General features: G+C 46.9%; 1 protein-coding gene across 1 annotated transcript in view; it reads left to right on the top strand.

Annotated features, from left to right (window-relative positions):
- Positions 1 to 4490: 4490 nt before the first annotated feature.
- The window catches only part of LOC124040652 (sterile alpha motif domain-containing protein 10-like), a 155663-nt gene continuing 144620 nt past the window's right edge, over positions 4491 to 15533 (top strand). Inside the window, exon 1 of the mRNA XM_046357734.1 lies at positions 4491 to 4600. Within this exon, the coding sequence (XP_046213690.1) occupies positions 4588 to 4600 (13 nt within the window). The 5' untranslated portion in view covers positions 4491 to 4587. The remainder of the gene's footprint in view (positions 4601 to 15533) is intronic.

Here is a 15533-nt window from a genome sequence, read left to right as displayed (position 1 = left end):
ACTAGACACACCCCTAATCATACACAATCCCAATGCTAATAAAACCCCAATACGAAACACAACATATAAACCCATGTCACACCCTGGCCTACCCAAACATATAACAAAAACACAAAATACAATGACCAAGGCGTGACAGAACCCCCCCCCTAAGGTGCGGACTCCCGGACGCACCTCAAGAGCATAGGGAGGGTCCGGGTGGGCGTCTGTCCATGGTGGCGGTTCTGGCTCAGGACGTGGACCCCACTCCATAAATGTCCTATTTCCTCCCCTTCGCATCCTGGGATAATCCACCTTCTCCGCCGACCATGGCCTAATAGTCCTCACCCAGATCCCCACATGACAGAGGGGCATCTCGGACAGAGGGGCATCTCGGGACCGAGGGGCATCTCGGGACCGAGGGGCAGCCCGGGACAGAGGGGCAGCCCGGGACAGAGGGGCAGCCCGGGACAGAGGGGCAGCCCGGGACAGAGGGACACTGGAGGCCTGGTGCGTGGTGCTGGAACTGGTGGTACTGGATCGAGGACACGCACAGGAAGCCTGGTGCGGGGAGCTGCTACCGGAGGACTGGTGTGTAGAGGTGGCTCTGGATAGACCGGACCGTGCAGGCGCACTGGAGCTCTTGAGCACCGAGCCTGCCCAAGCTTACCTGGCTCGATGCCCACTCTAGCCCGGCCAATAGGAAGGGCTGGTATGTGCCGCACCTGGCTCTGCACCCGCACTGGAAACACCGTGCGCTCCATAGCATAACACTGTGCCTGCCCGGTCTCTCTAGCCCAACGGTGAGCACAGGGAGTTTGCGCAGGTCTCCTACCTGGCATCACTATTCTCCCTTCTAGCCCCCCCCAATAATTTTTTGGGGCTGCTTTTCCAGCTTCCAACCGCGTCGCCGTGCTGCCTCCTCATACCAGTGCCTCTCCGCTTTATCCGCATCTATTTCTTCCTTGGGACGGCGATATTCTCCCGGCTGCGCCCAGGGTCCTTTTCCGTCTAATATCATCTCCCAAGACCAGAAGTCCTTATATTGCTGCTCCTCACAATTAACAGGGAGAGTAGGCTCAGGTCTGACTCCTCACTCAGCCACTCTCTCTCTGCGCTTTCCCCCAATAAATATTTGGGGGTTACTTTCGTTTTTCGCTCTGCGTCGCCGTGTTTTCCTTTTAGACTCCATTCGTCTATAGCCCTCTTCGCACTGCTGAAGCGAATCCCAAGCGGGCTCCTTCACTCTCTCTGGGTCGGCCGCCCACCTGTCTTTCTTCCCGCGTCGTATACTCCATGCTTCTGCTGTCCATAACGTCGTTGCCAGTTACACGCTGCTCGGTCCGTGAGAGGTGGGTGTTTCTGTAACGGCGTTCGTCTGTTGATGAAAGAGAGTTGGACCGAAGTGCAGCGTGTAGGTTACTCATGACTTTAATGAAAGAACCCGGTACATGAAATAACTGATACTAACTACAAAAACGAACGTGAAACTAATTACAGCCTATCTGGTGACTACAACACAGAGACATGAACAAACACCCACAAAATACAAAGCGAACTCAGGCTACCTAAATACGGTTTCCAATCCGAGACAACGAGAATCACCTGACTCCAATTGAGAACCGCCTCAGGCAGCCAAGCCTAACTAGACACACCCCTAATCATACACAATCCCAATGCTAATAAAACCCCAATACGAAACACAACATATAAACCCATGTCACACCCTGGCCTACCCAAACATATAACAAAAACACAAAATACAATGACCAAGGCGTGACACAGGGGTTAAATAGGGAAATAATAAAAACGTAATGGGAACCAGGTGTGTACAATCAAGACATAACAAATGGAAAAAGGAACTGGGATCCGTGGCAGCTAGAAAGCCGGTGACGACGACAGCCGAACGCCGCCCGAACAAGGAGAGGCACCAACTTCGGCAGAAGTCGTGATACAAACCCTGCTTAGCTTCAGAACCAAGATAGCTTTGGGATGCAGAGAGGTATGCTGCTGGCTGTCTCTTATCTTTTCTTCTCTTCACCATCTCCTCTTCTCTTTACTCTCCTATCATTCACTATGCCATATCTGTATGACAAGAAACACAACAGAGGAGTTGGCTAAAGCACAAACGGAACTGGGACCAGACTACTTGCCACCATCGTTGGCAGAGAAATACCATTGTCTTATCAATGGCCCACTATGCCTGTCCCGCCGCTGGTGAACCACAATATCTCCTTTGGTGGGGTTTGACAATGTCACGGCAACGGAGAGGTCTGCTGGCATGTCGATGGGTGAGCATATGAGAGAACATGACGTGATGAAAGTTGAATCTGTCTGGCTACGTGTCTGGGAAAGAAACTAGATACAGGATGCAGTTTCACCATCCCAGGGAGAGACACACTGGGATAAAAGTTTGGACCAGACAGTGAGGATCCATCTGATGCAGTTTCACCGTCCCAGGGAGAGACACTCTGGGATAACTGTTTGGACCAGACAGTGACTATCCATCTGATGCAGTTTCACCGTCCCAGGGAGAGACACACTGGGATAACAGTTTGGACCAGACAGTGAGGATCCATCTGATGCAGTTTCACCGTCCCAGGGAGAGACACTCTGGGATAACAGTTTGGACCAGACAGTGAGGATCCATCTGATGCAGTTTCACCGTCCCAGGGAGAGACACACTGGGATAACAGTTTGGACCAGACAGTGAGGATCCATCTGATGCAGTTTCACCGTCCCAGGGAGAGACACACTGGGATAACAGTTTGGACCAGACAGTGAGGATCCATCTGATGCAGTTTCACCGTCCCAGGGAGAGACACACTGGGATAACAGTTTGGACCAGACAGTGAGGATCCATCTGATGCAGTTTCACCGTCCCAGGGAGAGACACTCTGGGATAACAGTTTGGACCAGACAGTGAGGATCCATCTGATGTGATATTTATTTAATTGGAACCTCTAATCAACGTTTTGGCACGCAGTGCTTTCTTCAGGAAACAGGTCCGGTATGTGTGTGCGTGTGCACACGCATGCCTGTGTCTGCTTGTGAGCGTGTGTGCTCTGGTCTCTTCCTGTCAACATGTGCTGTGATGAAGCCTTGATGGGAGAGCGAGTACTTTGTTCTGCGTTTGTCTGTAAAGTCTTTAGAACTTAGATCTCTGTGCTCTACAACGAATACCACTGGTGCTCCATAGATGGCTTCTTATTTCTGAAAACCCACAGTATCAATTAGCACACTGAGTTGAGAGATGACATTAAAACAGTCCCTTTTCCACTTTCTTTCTTTGGCCTCTGTAGTCCCGTGTCTCCCACTGTTTTTCATCCAACAGAAAAGATGCCCAGTGGCGTTCTAGTCATATAGAGTGACAGAGATAGTGGAAGTCAGTGTGTGGCTATTTGTTAATGTAGCTTTTGCTGCAAACCTTTTGTTTCCTCCCTGTCTCAGTGCAGCTGGTGCTGTCAAGCTGAAGGCAGCAGGGGCAGCAGGTAGCCTAGTGGTTAGAGCGTTGGGCCAGTATATGAAAGGTCGCTGGATCGAACTGACAAGGTAAGAATCTGTTGTTCTGCCCCTGAACAAGGCAGTTAACCCACTGTCTCTAGGATGTCATTGAAAATAAGAATTTGTTCTTAACTGACTTGCCTAGTTAAATAAAATCAGAGCCCTCTTTGACCATCCTGTGCTCTCAACTTGTGTTTTTCTACTATCATCCAAATGCTTTCATCAGGAGCAATAGATCCAGTTGATGAACCATATCCAGATGTCCTCTGTAATCAGACAAATCTAGTTACTGGAACAACACAATGCCTGGAATTATCTCTGCTCCATTCATTTGATTATTCTTCATCTAATCAAATGACCTTGCAATAGCCTACAATTTATAATTGTTTTATTTATTGCTATCTTGGTAATTGCAACCATTGAGAAAGATTGAGGTGTACAGTTGTGTATCAGAATGGTCTACTCTTGACTTTCCCCAAATGAATATATATATTTCTCTTATCATTTAATATGCTATTTTTAGCATAAATTATTAGCCAATTAGGCTTCATATTATAGCCTTGGGGTCACGAATTACCTTCTGCCATGGGCCGATATTTGTCCTTGAGTGGATGGTCAGGGGGTCTGAACCATAGTGATAAATCATTTGTACACTGCAAATTGACCGGAAGAATCCCAAACAGCTATCATTTCACACCTTCACATTGGGATGTGATCACACTATGCGTGGGAATACTCAGGAACACATCCTAAATTAAAATCAATTTGAGCTGATATCCTGGTGATTTCACAGTCCAACAACGAAAAGTATCATAAAATAAATACACAAAAAATAAGGTTTCGTTGGTGACCTCTTGTCTCTCGGCGGTCAGGTCCGAAAAGGGTGAGGGGTTAACAACAAGAGAGTCGATTGGTAGCTGACCAACGAAAACAAACGTTCGGAGGAGACGGTGTGCTCTGTCTATCAGTATACACGCGCCTCACAAGCACCCAGTAGACGAGTGACAAACCGTGCGCTCACACTTTGCCATCCAGCCAGATACAGAGAAGCAATGGGAGACGATAACTGAGGCAACCACAAAGAGATATACACTGAGACCGACTATGGCTGTGGACGGTAAGAGCGCTGTTTTATTTTTGAAACGACTAATTTCAATCGTTGGTATATCTTTTGTAAAATAGAGGTAAGGGTATTTGTAACAGTCTATTTTTATTAAGCATTAGGTTACACCGGGGGCATATATCCCTCCCAGACCTGTGATGGAGGTTATCTTGTCAACATCAATAACAACATCTTTACTTACTTAGCTTATTAGGGTGATTCAATAAATGGGGGACTTGACTTCCTCTTGTTCTTTGTAAATGCTGCATAAGGATCAACATCCGTAGAGGATAAATAACGTGGGACATTTCTAGGAAGTTTGAACTGGTATGTCTGTATTTGATCACTCACATATTGCGTTTTGTTTCAGTAGCCTCAGTCCTTGAAGTTATCTTTCATAAGAACCTTGACTGGGGTGGGTATAATTTGTGGAACGCTCCAACAGGAATCTGTTCCAAAAACGTAAAGTACAAGGTTGCCAACAAACAACGCATACAAAGTAGCATGATCAATTCACCTAGCTGCCGAATGTGCATCTAGGTGAGTGAAAAACTTAATGAAATAGCCCACCTGGTATCTTCTGCCGGTATACAACTTTGTATGTGTTGTTTGTTGGAAACCTTGTTATTTATTAAAATGTTTTTGGAACAGATTCCCATTGGAACGTAACACAAATTATACCCACCCATTGAATGTGTCCTATTGGGTTTTGGTGGGTGGACTTCACTGCATTAAAATACGCATTTCTGGGATGAGAATTACAGATGACTTTCCCACAGACAGACAGTCTATCTCGGAGTTACTGACACTGTGTCACACATACACAGCTTCTGCACACCCCACGTGTGTTGGGGAATTGAACAGGGCCAGGTTTCCCGATAGCTATGGCATTTTGGTTTAGGACTGTTTTTGACATCTTTCCTACAACGGCCGAAGTAGCAGGCGTTTCCCAAATCACCAGGCAGAGAGAATGTTCGCTAAGTGCCTGGTTGAGGCATGTGTCAGTACTAATAGGTCCCCGAAAGAAAAGTCAGTTTACCCTAACATTATAATCATTCCACTATACTGATGACAGATCAGCTCCTAGAAAGATATCATCGCATATGGCTTCAAATATTGCGGCGGCTTGTTCTCATGTTTACTTCAGCCAGCAGATCCGACCGCTTGTTTACAGTACGCCTCTATCACACCGACAATATTTTAGTGTTTTGGTACACCAGAAGTACATTCATTTCCAGTGAAACGCTGCGTTTGCCTTACAACATTATGTCGCAGTTGCGGTGCATTCTGTGTGGTGCATTCTTTATCGAATGTTGTTTGAATGTTAAATGACGAGACAGAGGCATTGATGCGAGTAACCAGTCTTATTCAGTACATCACAATACATCAGGGTATCTCAAGCACACCAGTAGAACACATGAGTTGCAGTAATGAACATTTACCAACAGATGGCATCACTGTGCCATCTTACACCCATAACATCTTCCCTTTAATAAAATAGGACAGTAGGTGTCAATTCAACAAAACAAACCTAGTAATAATTTCCAACATGAACAGTTTAATATTTTTTTTAAATATTTTTCTCAGGTAACAACAACACATTTTGATATTCTCTTCACTTTTATCTCTCTCTGTCAACAATCCCTGATGGGAAACCTACAGATGAAGTATTTTTGGTGGCTGGGACAGACGCCCGCAGAGTGAAAAGACAGGGGGCTTGTCTGCGAGGACTGCGGGTTCCCGCACAGGAAACTGGCAGAACTGCTTTTAAGCGCCGTGCCATGAGGCGCTGGGCCGGGCTGCTATACATGCCTTCTGTCGGGGTGTTGCGCCACTGCAGGATTGCTTTCCAGGCATCCTTGTCCTCACGCAGAGCCTTTTTGCAGAGGTTCTTTGCGGACTTCGCCTTCCCATTAGCTTTTGGGTGTCGTGGTGATGAAATGACATGCTCGAATTCCCATCCTTCAGCAAATTTTCAGGAACTCAACTCCGGAGAATTGGGTTCCATTGTCTGAAATTACCTTATCTGGCTGGCCATAGTGGGCAAACTGAGCCTTGCAGCGTTTGATTGTTGTCTCTGCTGAGAGGTCGGGGAGGAGGTCAATCTCCCAAAAGTCTGAGTAATGATCGACTACCAGCAGAAAGTCTTTGCCACTGTGCTGGAAGAGATCTAGACTTACTATCTGCCAGGGGAGCATCGGTAGCTCGTGGGACATCATCGTCTCTCTGTGTTGCTCAATGGCATATTCATTGCAGATTGTGCATTTACTGACATAGTCTTTGATTTCATTCTGCATTCCAGGCCAATACAGTGTGTCACGTGCTTGTCTGTGACAGGCCTCACCTCATGTGACTTGAGTGCATGCGTGCCAACATCTCAGGGCGCAGAGACCGGGGAATAACGACTCTCTGACACTTGAATATTACTCCGTTTTGAACACTGAGCTCCTCTTTGACTGGCCAATATTCTCTGACGGCTAAAGCAGTTTCCTCCCTGCGGTCGGGCCAGCCCATCAGAATCACAGACCTCAATGCCTGGAGTTGCTCGTCCGTGTCTGCGTGCTGTCTGATTTGTATAAGGCGCTGGTCCGTAACATTGAGGTAGTCGGCCTGGTTGATGTGTTCAACATCCACTTGCTCTGTTTGTAAGCTGCACACTGCATGTTGTTCATGCATGGAGCATGTGTGTGTGACTAATGCAGTATCCCTGCTGAGCGTGTCACTCACATACATCTCCGGTCCTGGCTTATACACCACCTTGAGGTTGTAGTTTTGTAGGGCCAGTAGCATGCTCTGCAGTCGTTTTGGGGCATTCAGGAGAGGCTTGCTGAATATAGCAATAAGGGGCTTGCGGTAATATTGTGGCGCCCTTACAGGTGGAAGCGTTGGCATGCAGCTCGGGGGATCCAATCTTGCAACCTTACAGTTAACTAGTCCAACACAATAACGACCTGCCTCTCTCTCGTTGCACTCCACAATTCACTGCCTGTTTTGAAAATGCAGTAAGCCAATGAAAGTTGCTAGCTAGCATTAAACTTATCTTATAAAAAACAATCAATCATATTGTCGTTGTGTTGCTGGTTCGATTCCAGGGAGGAGCGAGGAGAGGGACAGAAGCTATATTGTTACACTGGCAATACTGTGCTTATAAGAACATCCAATAGTCAAAGGTTAATGAAAGCACTAAAAAGCACTAAATAAACTTCAGTTAGTGCTAAATACGGCTGCTAGAATCCTGACTAGAACCAAAAAATTTGATCATATTACTCCAGTGCTAGCCTCTCTACACTGGCTTCCTGTCAAAGCAAGGGCTGATTTCAAGGTTTTACTGCTAACCTACAAAGCATTACATGGGCTTGCTCCTACCTACCTCTCTGATTTGGTCCTGCCGTACATACCTATACGTACGCTACGGTCACAAGACGCAGGCCTCCTAATTGTCCCTAGAATTTCTAAGCAAACAGCTGGAGGCAGGGCTTTCTCCTATAGAGCTCCATTTTTATGGAACGGTCTGCCTACCCATGTCAGAGACGCAAACTCGGTCTCAACCTTTAAGTCTTTACTGAAGACTCATCTCTTCAGTGGGTCATATGATTGAGTGTAGTCTGGCCCAGGAGTGGGAAGGTGAACGGAAAGGCTCTGGAGCAACGAACCGCCCTTGCTGTCTCTGCCTGGCCGGTTCCCCTTTTTCCACTGGGATTCTCTGCCTCTACCCTGTTACGGGGGCTGAGTCACTGGCTTGCTGGGGCTCTCTCGTGCCGTCTCTGGGGGGGGTGCGTCACCTGGGTGGGTTGATTCACTGTTGTGGTCGGCCTGTCTGGGTTCCCCCCCCTTGGGTTGTACCGTGTCGGAGATCTTTGTGGGCTATACTCGGCCTTGTCTCAGGATGGTAAGTTGGTGGTTGAAGATTTCCCTCTAGTGGTGTGGGGGCTGTGCTTTGGCAAAGTGGGTGGGGTTATATCCTTCCTGTTTGGCCCTGTCCGGGGTGTCCTCGGATGGGGCCACAGTGTCTCCTGACCCCTCCTGTCTCAGCCTCCAGTATTTATGCTGCAGTAGTTTATGTGTCGGGGGGCTAGGGTCAGTTTGTTTATCTGGAGTACTTCTCCTGTCCTATTCGGTGTCCTGTGTAAATCTAAGTGTGCGTTCTCTAATTCTCTCCTTCTCTCTTTCTTTCTCTCTCTCGGAGGACCTGAGCCCTAGAACCATGCCCCAGGACTACCTGACATGATGACTCCTTGCTGTCCCCAGTCCACCTGGCCATGCTGCTGCTCCAGTTTCAACTGGCCTGGGCCCTAGGACCATGTCCCAGGACTACCTGACATGAGGACTCCTTGCTGTCCCCAGTCCACCTGGCCATGCTCCTGCTCCAGTTTCAACTGTTCTGCCTTACTATTATTCAACCATGCTGGTCATTTATGAACATTTGAACATCTTGGCCACGTTCTGTTATAATCTCCACCCGGCACAGCCGGAAGAGGACTGGCCACCCCACATATGCTCTCTCTAATTCTCTCTTTCTTTCTCTCTCTCGGAGGACCTGAGCCCTAGGACCGTGCCCCAGGACTACCTGACATGATGGCTCCTTGCTGTCCCCAGTCCACCTGACTGTGCTGCTGCTCCAGTTTCAACTGTTCTGCCTTATTATTATTTGACCATGCTGGTCATTTATGAACATTTGAACATCTTGGTCATGTTCTGTTATAATCTCTACCCGGCACAGCCAGAAGAGGACTGGCCACCCCACATAGCCCGGTTCCTCTCTAGGTTTCTTCCTAGGTTTTGGCCTTTCTAGGGAGTTTTTCCTAGCCACCGTGCTTTTACACCTGCATTGTTTGCTGTTTGGGGTTTTAGGCTGGGTTTCTGTACAGCACTTTGAGATATCAGCTGACGTACGAAGGGCTATATAAATAAATTTGATTTGATTTGAAATACAAATGGTATAGAGGGAAATAGTCCTATAATAACTACAACCTAAAACTTCTTACCTCTTAATTATTGAAGACTCATGTTAAAAGGAACCACCAGCTTTCATATGTTCTCATGTTCTGAGCAAGGAACTGAAACGTTAGCTTTCTTACATAGCACATATTACACTTTTACGTTCTTCTCAAACACTTTGTTTTTGCATTATTTAAACCAAATTGAACATGTTTCATTTTCTACTTGAGGCTAAATAGATTTTTATTGATGTATTATATTATGTTAAAATAATTGTTCATTCAGTATTGTGGTAATTGTCATTATTACAAATACATTTTTTAATTTTAATTGGACGATTAATCGGTATCGGATTTTTTTGGGCCTCTAATAATCGGTATCGGTATCGGCGTTGAAAAATCATAAATCGGTCGATCTCTATTCTCTATCAGGGCATAGTTCTGCTCTGTTGGCTTGAGTCACTCTGAATCGTGACAGGTTTTGACACATTGTAGTATCGCAGTACAGGTGTCTGGGTGACCAGTTGTTTTATTTCCCTCACCGCTGCGTCATGTTTTGGGAGCCAATTCCAGATGGTGTCCTTGTCCATGAGCCTCCTTAGTGTCTCACACACTTCAGAGAGCCGCGGTAGGAATTTGGCCAGGTAGGTGATGAATCCGACAAAGCTCTGCACTCCCTTCGCGTCAGATGGGTGGGGCATTTCCAAGACACCCTTCACTTTTTTAGGATCCGCCTTCACTCCGGTGGAGGACAAGATGTGCCCATGAAAGCGGACCTCTGGCACTTTAAACTGAAGCTTTTTTATGCTTAGCCTTAGCTTGACCTGTCTGCATCTGACCATCAGGGCCAGCAGCTTGGTGTCATGGTCACATTCTGCCTCCTCATCACTGTCCCCACAGCCCACTACGAGGATGTCATCTGCTATGGGTTCCACGCCACTGAGTCCCATCAACAACTCATGCTGTTTCCGCTGATACACCTCTGGAGCCACAGAGACACCAAACGGGTGCTTCAACCACCTCTTCCTGCCCCAGGGTGTCCAAATGGTGGTCATGTAGCTGCTGGGCTGATCGAGCTTGCACTGCAAGAATGCATCTCTGGCATCCACGAGCGTGAAGACTCTGGCCTTTGGGAACTTGTAAAGAACATCCTCCAACGTGGGCATAATGTAATGTGAACGTCGCAGAGCCCGGTTGAGGTGTTTAGGATCAATGCATATCCGTAGCTTATCTGGTTTCTTGACGATAACCATATTACTTATCCAATCTGTAGGCTCGGTGATGTGGCTTCGTATTTGTCAAGCTGAGCCTTCGTAGCTGCTTTCATGGCCACTGGTACATTGCGGGGTGCACAATGGACAGGCTGGATTGCTGCGTCCAACTCCAAGTGAACTGACTCGACCGGTGCATTGAAGACATCATGGTACTTGCTTAGGAGTGTCTCCTTGCTCCGGGGCCCAGCCTGGACTTTGTCTATAATGTTAAGATCAGCTGGGATGGTGAAGTTAATAAGCCCAAGGCGCTCGCATGTAGAACCTGAAAGTAATGGCTGTTGACTAGCCTCAACTATTTCAAACTCAAGGGCGTGTTTCTGGCCACGTAAAACACACGGTCAAAAACAGGCCTAAAGAGGTCATGAACTGGCCTGAATACAGTTTCAGCTTGGTGCTACTCTGTGTGAGTTTGTCTCTGGGCGCGAGCCTCTTTTTGTCTTTAAGGCTCATAACGTTGCATGTGGCCCCTGAATCTAGCTGGCATTGCTGTGGTTTATTATTAAGTAGCAGAGTGACAAACCACTTTTGTCCTTTTGCCCTCACTGCTCCTATGCACTCGCTAGCATATACATCCTCTGTGCTGTCGTTCCCTTCATCTGTGTTTGTTTCCATGGAGTGCACTTTACCCTCCTTTCTCTTGCTTTACATGCAGACCCTTGCGAAGTGATTAGCTGTACCACAGGATTTGCACATTTTTCCATAGGCTGGGCAGTGTTCTTTTCCTCGTCCATGAGAAATGCCACAATATCGGCATGTATCGGGGTTGTCTACTGCAGAGTTGGCTGAAGTATTAGCAATAGCTGTGGCAAAGGGGAATTTCTTTACTGGCACCCTGAATGTAGCATTGACATTGTCCATATGTTGCCTTTCTAGCTCCATGGACCGTATATCAGTAAGCTCTGCTGCACGGCATGTCTCCACTGCCAAGTCCAGCGTCAGGTCACGTTCTCTCAGCAAACGTCTGCGGGTGCCCTTATCAGTTATGCCAAGCACAATCTTACCTCTGATCAGTTCATCTCTTAAAGCACCATAGTCACATGTAGCTGCCTTTTCCCTTAACCTAGTGACAAAGCTGTCAATGGACTCCCCGTCCTCCTGTTTGCAACGACCGAAAACATAACACTCGTAGATGACGTTCTTTGCTGGCGTAAAGTAATGTTCAAGAGCATCAAGAATAGCTTTAGCGTTACGTTGCTGAGCTGCTGTTAGGTTCAGGTTGTGTTTGTATACGTGTCGGCATTCATTTCCCATTATAGTCCTCAAGGTGCAGCCACTACCTCATCGTCCTTTTCCAGAAGTCCCGTTGCTAGCGCAGAGTCCTCCATTTCACCTCGAAACGTATCCCAGTTCATGCTCCAATCCCCGCTGAGCTTCACAGCGGCGGGAGGGGGAATGTTCGCTGCCATGTCGAACCGGTGCTAACAACACTGAAGCTAACTAGCAAACTCACTCTAGCTGAGGTCAATTCCGACGAAATTTTACTCAAATAAGCAGTTGTTTGGTAAACCAGAACAGATTTGTAATTTGCGGAAAGCATGGTTAGTTATCCGACTCTGACACCATGTTTGAATGTTAAATGACGAGACAGAGGCATTGATGCGTGTCTTGTTCTATGTGGATGGATGCACTTGTTCCTCTCTTTTGTGGATGGCTGATCTTGTTCCTCTCTTTATTTGGATGGCTGATCTTGTTCCTCTCTTTATGTGTATGGCTGATCTTGTTCCTCTCTTTATGTGGATGGCTGCTCTTGTGCCTCTCTTTATGTGGATGGCTGATCTTGTTACTCTTTATGTGGATGGCTGATCTTGTTACTCTTTATGTGGATGGCTGATCTTGTTCCTCTTTATGTGGATGGCTGATCTTGTTCCTCTCTTTATGCGGATGGCTGATCTTGTTCCTCTCTTTGTGAATGTATGATCTTGTTCCTCTCTATGTGGATGGCTGATCTTGTTTGTCTCTATGTGGATGGCTGATCTTGTTCGTCTGGGTGGCTAATCTTGTTCGTCTCTTCATGTGGATGGCTGATCTTGTTCCTCTCTTTATGTGGATGGCTGATCTTGTTCCTCTCTTTATGTGGATGGCTGATCTTGTTCCTCTCTTTATGTGGGTGGCTGATCTTGTTCCTCTCTTTATGTGGGTGGCTGATCTTGTTCCTCTCTATGTGGGTGGCTGATCTTGTTCCTCTCTATGTGGATGGCTGATCTTGTTCCTCTCTTTATGTGGATGGCTGATCTTGTTCCTCTCTTTATGTGGATGGCTGTTCTTGTTCGTCTGGATGGCTGTTCTTGTTCATCTGGATGGCTGTTCTTGTACGTCTGGATGGCTGATCTTGTTCCTCTCTGTGTGGATGGCTGATCTTGTTCCTCTCTGTGTGGATGGCTGATCTTGTTCCTCTATTTATGTGGATGGCTGTTGTTCGTCTGGATGGCTGATCTTGTTCGTCTGGGTGGCTAATCTTGTTCCTCTCTTTATGTGGATGGCTGATCTTGTTCCTCTCTTTATGCGGATGGCTGATCTTGTTCCTCTCTGTGCGGATGGCTGATCTTGTTCCTCTCTTTGTGCGGATGGCTGATCTTGTTCCTCTCTTTGTGCGGATGGCTGATCTTGTTCCTCTCTTTGTGCGGATGGCTGATCTTGTTCCTCTCTTTGTGCGGATGGCTGATCTCTTTTGTGCGGATGGCTGATCTTGTTCCTCTCTTTGTGCGGATGGCTGATCTTGTTCCTCTCTTTGTGCGGATGGCTGATCTTGTTCCTCTCTGTGTGGATGGCTGATCTTGTTCCTCTCTTTATGTGGATGGCTGATCTTGTTAATCTGGATGGCCGATCTTGTACGTTTGGATGGGTGATCTTGTTCCTCTCTTTGTGTGGATGGCTGATCTTGTTCCTCTATTTATGTGGATGGCTGTTCTTGTTCGTCTGGATGGCTGATCTTGTTCGTCTGGGTGGCTAATCTTGTTCCTCTCTTTATGTGGATGGCTGATCTTGTTCCTCTATTTATGTGGATGACTGTTCTTGTTCATCTGGATGGCTGTTCTTGTTCATCTGGATGGCTGTTCTTGTTCATCTGGATGGCTGTTCTTGTACATCTGGATGGCTGTTCTTGTACATCTGGATGGCTGATCTTGTACGTCTGGATGGCTGATCTTGTTCCTCTCTTTGTGTGGATGGCTGATCTTTTTCCTCTATGTGGATGGCTGTTCTTGTTCATCTGGATGGCTGTTCTTGTTCATCTGGATGGCTGTTCTTGTTCATCTGGGTGGCTGATCTTGTTCGTCTGGATGGCTGATCTTGTTCCTCTCTTTGTGTGGATGGCTGATCTTGTTCCTCTCTTTATATGGATGGCTGATCTTGTTCCTCTATTTATGTGGATGGCTGTTCTTGTTCGTCTGGATGTCTGATCTTTTTCATCTCCATGTGGATGGCTGATCTTGTTCCTCACTTTGTGTGAATGGCTGATCTTGTTCCTCTCTTTGTGTGAATGGCTGATCTTGTTCCTCTCTTTGTGTGGATGGCTGATTTTGTTCCTCTCTATGGATGGCTGATCTTGTTCCTCTCTTTATGTGGTTGGCTGATCTTGTTCATCTGGATGGCTGATCTTGTTCCTCTCTTTGTGTGGATGGCTGATCTTGTTCCTCTATTTATGTGGATGGCTGATCTTGTTCGTCTGGATGGCTGATCTTGTTCGTCTGGGTGGCTAATCTTGTTCGTCTCTTCATGTGGATTGCTGATCTGGTTCCTCTCTTTATGTGGATGGCTGATCTTGTTCCTCTCTTTATGTGGATGGCTGATCTTGTTCCTCTATTTATGTGGATGGCTGATCTTGTTCCTCTCTTTGTGTGGATGGCTGATCTTGTTCCTCTCTTCATGTGGATGGCTGATCTTGTTCCTCTCTTTATGTGGATGGCTGATCTTGTTCGTCTGGATGGCTGATCTTTTTCGTCTCCATGTGGATGGCTGATCTTGTTCCTTTCTTTATGCGGATGGCTGATCGTGTTCCTCTCTTTATGTGGATGGCTGATCTTGTTCCTCTCTTTGTGTGGATGGCTGATCTTGTTCCTCTCTTTATGCGGATGGCTGATCTTGTTCCTCTCTTTGTGTGGATGGCTGATCTTGTTCCTCTCTGTGTGCATGGCTGATCTTGTTCCTCTCTGTGTGCATGGCTGATCTTGTTCCTCTCTTTATGTGGATGGCTGATCTTGTTCATCTGGATGGCTGATCTTGTTCCTCTCTTTGTGTGGATGGCTGATCTTGTTCCTCTCTTTATATGGATGGCTGATCTTGTTCCTCTATTTATGTGGATGGCTGATCTTGTTCGTCTGGATGGCTGATCTTTTTCGTCTCCATGTGGATGGCTGATCTTGTACCTCACTTTATGCGGATGGCTGATCTTGTTCCTCTCTTTGTGTGGATGGCTGATCTTGTTCCTCTCTTTGTGTGGATGGCTGATCTTGTTCCTCTCTATGTGGATGGCTGATCTTGTTCCTCTCTTTATGTGGATGGCTGATCTTGTTCATCTGGATGGCTGATCTTGTACGTCTGGATGGCTGATCTTGTTCCTCTATTTATGTGGATGGCTGTTCTTGTTCGTCTGGATGGCTGATCTTGTTCGTCTGGGTGGCAAATCTTGTTCCTCTGATGTGGATGGCTGATCTTGTTCCTCTCTTTGTGTGGATGGCTGATCTTGTTCCTCTCTTTGTGTGGATGGCTGATCTTGTTCCTCTCTTTATATGGATGGCT

The sequence above is a fragment of the Oncorhynchus gorbuscha genome, linkage group LG08, assembly GCF_021184085.1.
Source record: "Oncorhynchus gorbuscha isolate QuinsamMale2020 ecotype Even-year linkage group LG08, OgorEven_v1.0, whole genome shotgun sequence".
Classification (NCBI taxonomy): domain Eukaryota; kingdom Metazoa; phylum Chordata; class Actinopteri; order Salmoniformes; family Salmonidae; genus Oncorhynchus; species Oncorhynchus gorbuscha.
Note: the sequence above shows the minus strand (reverse complement) of the source record. Positions and strands in the feature narration are given on the sequence as shown.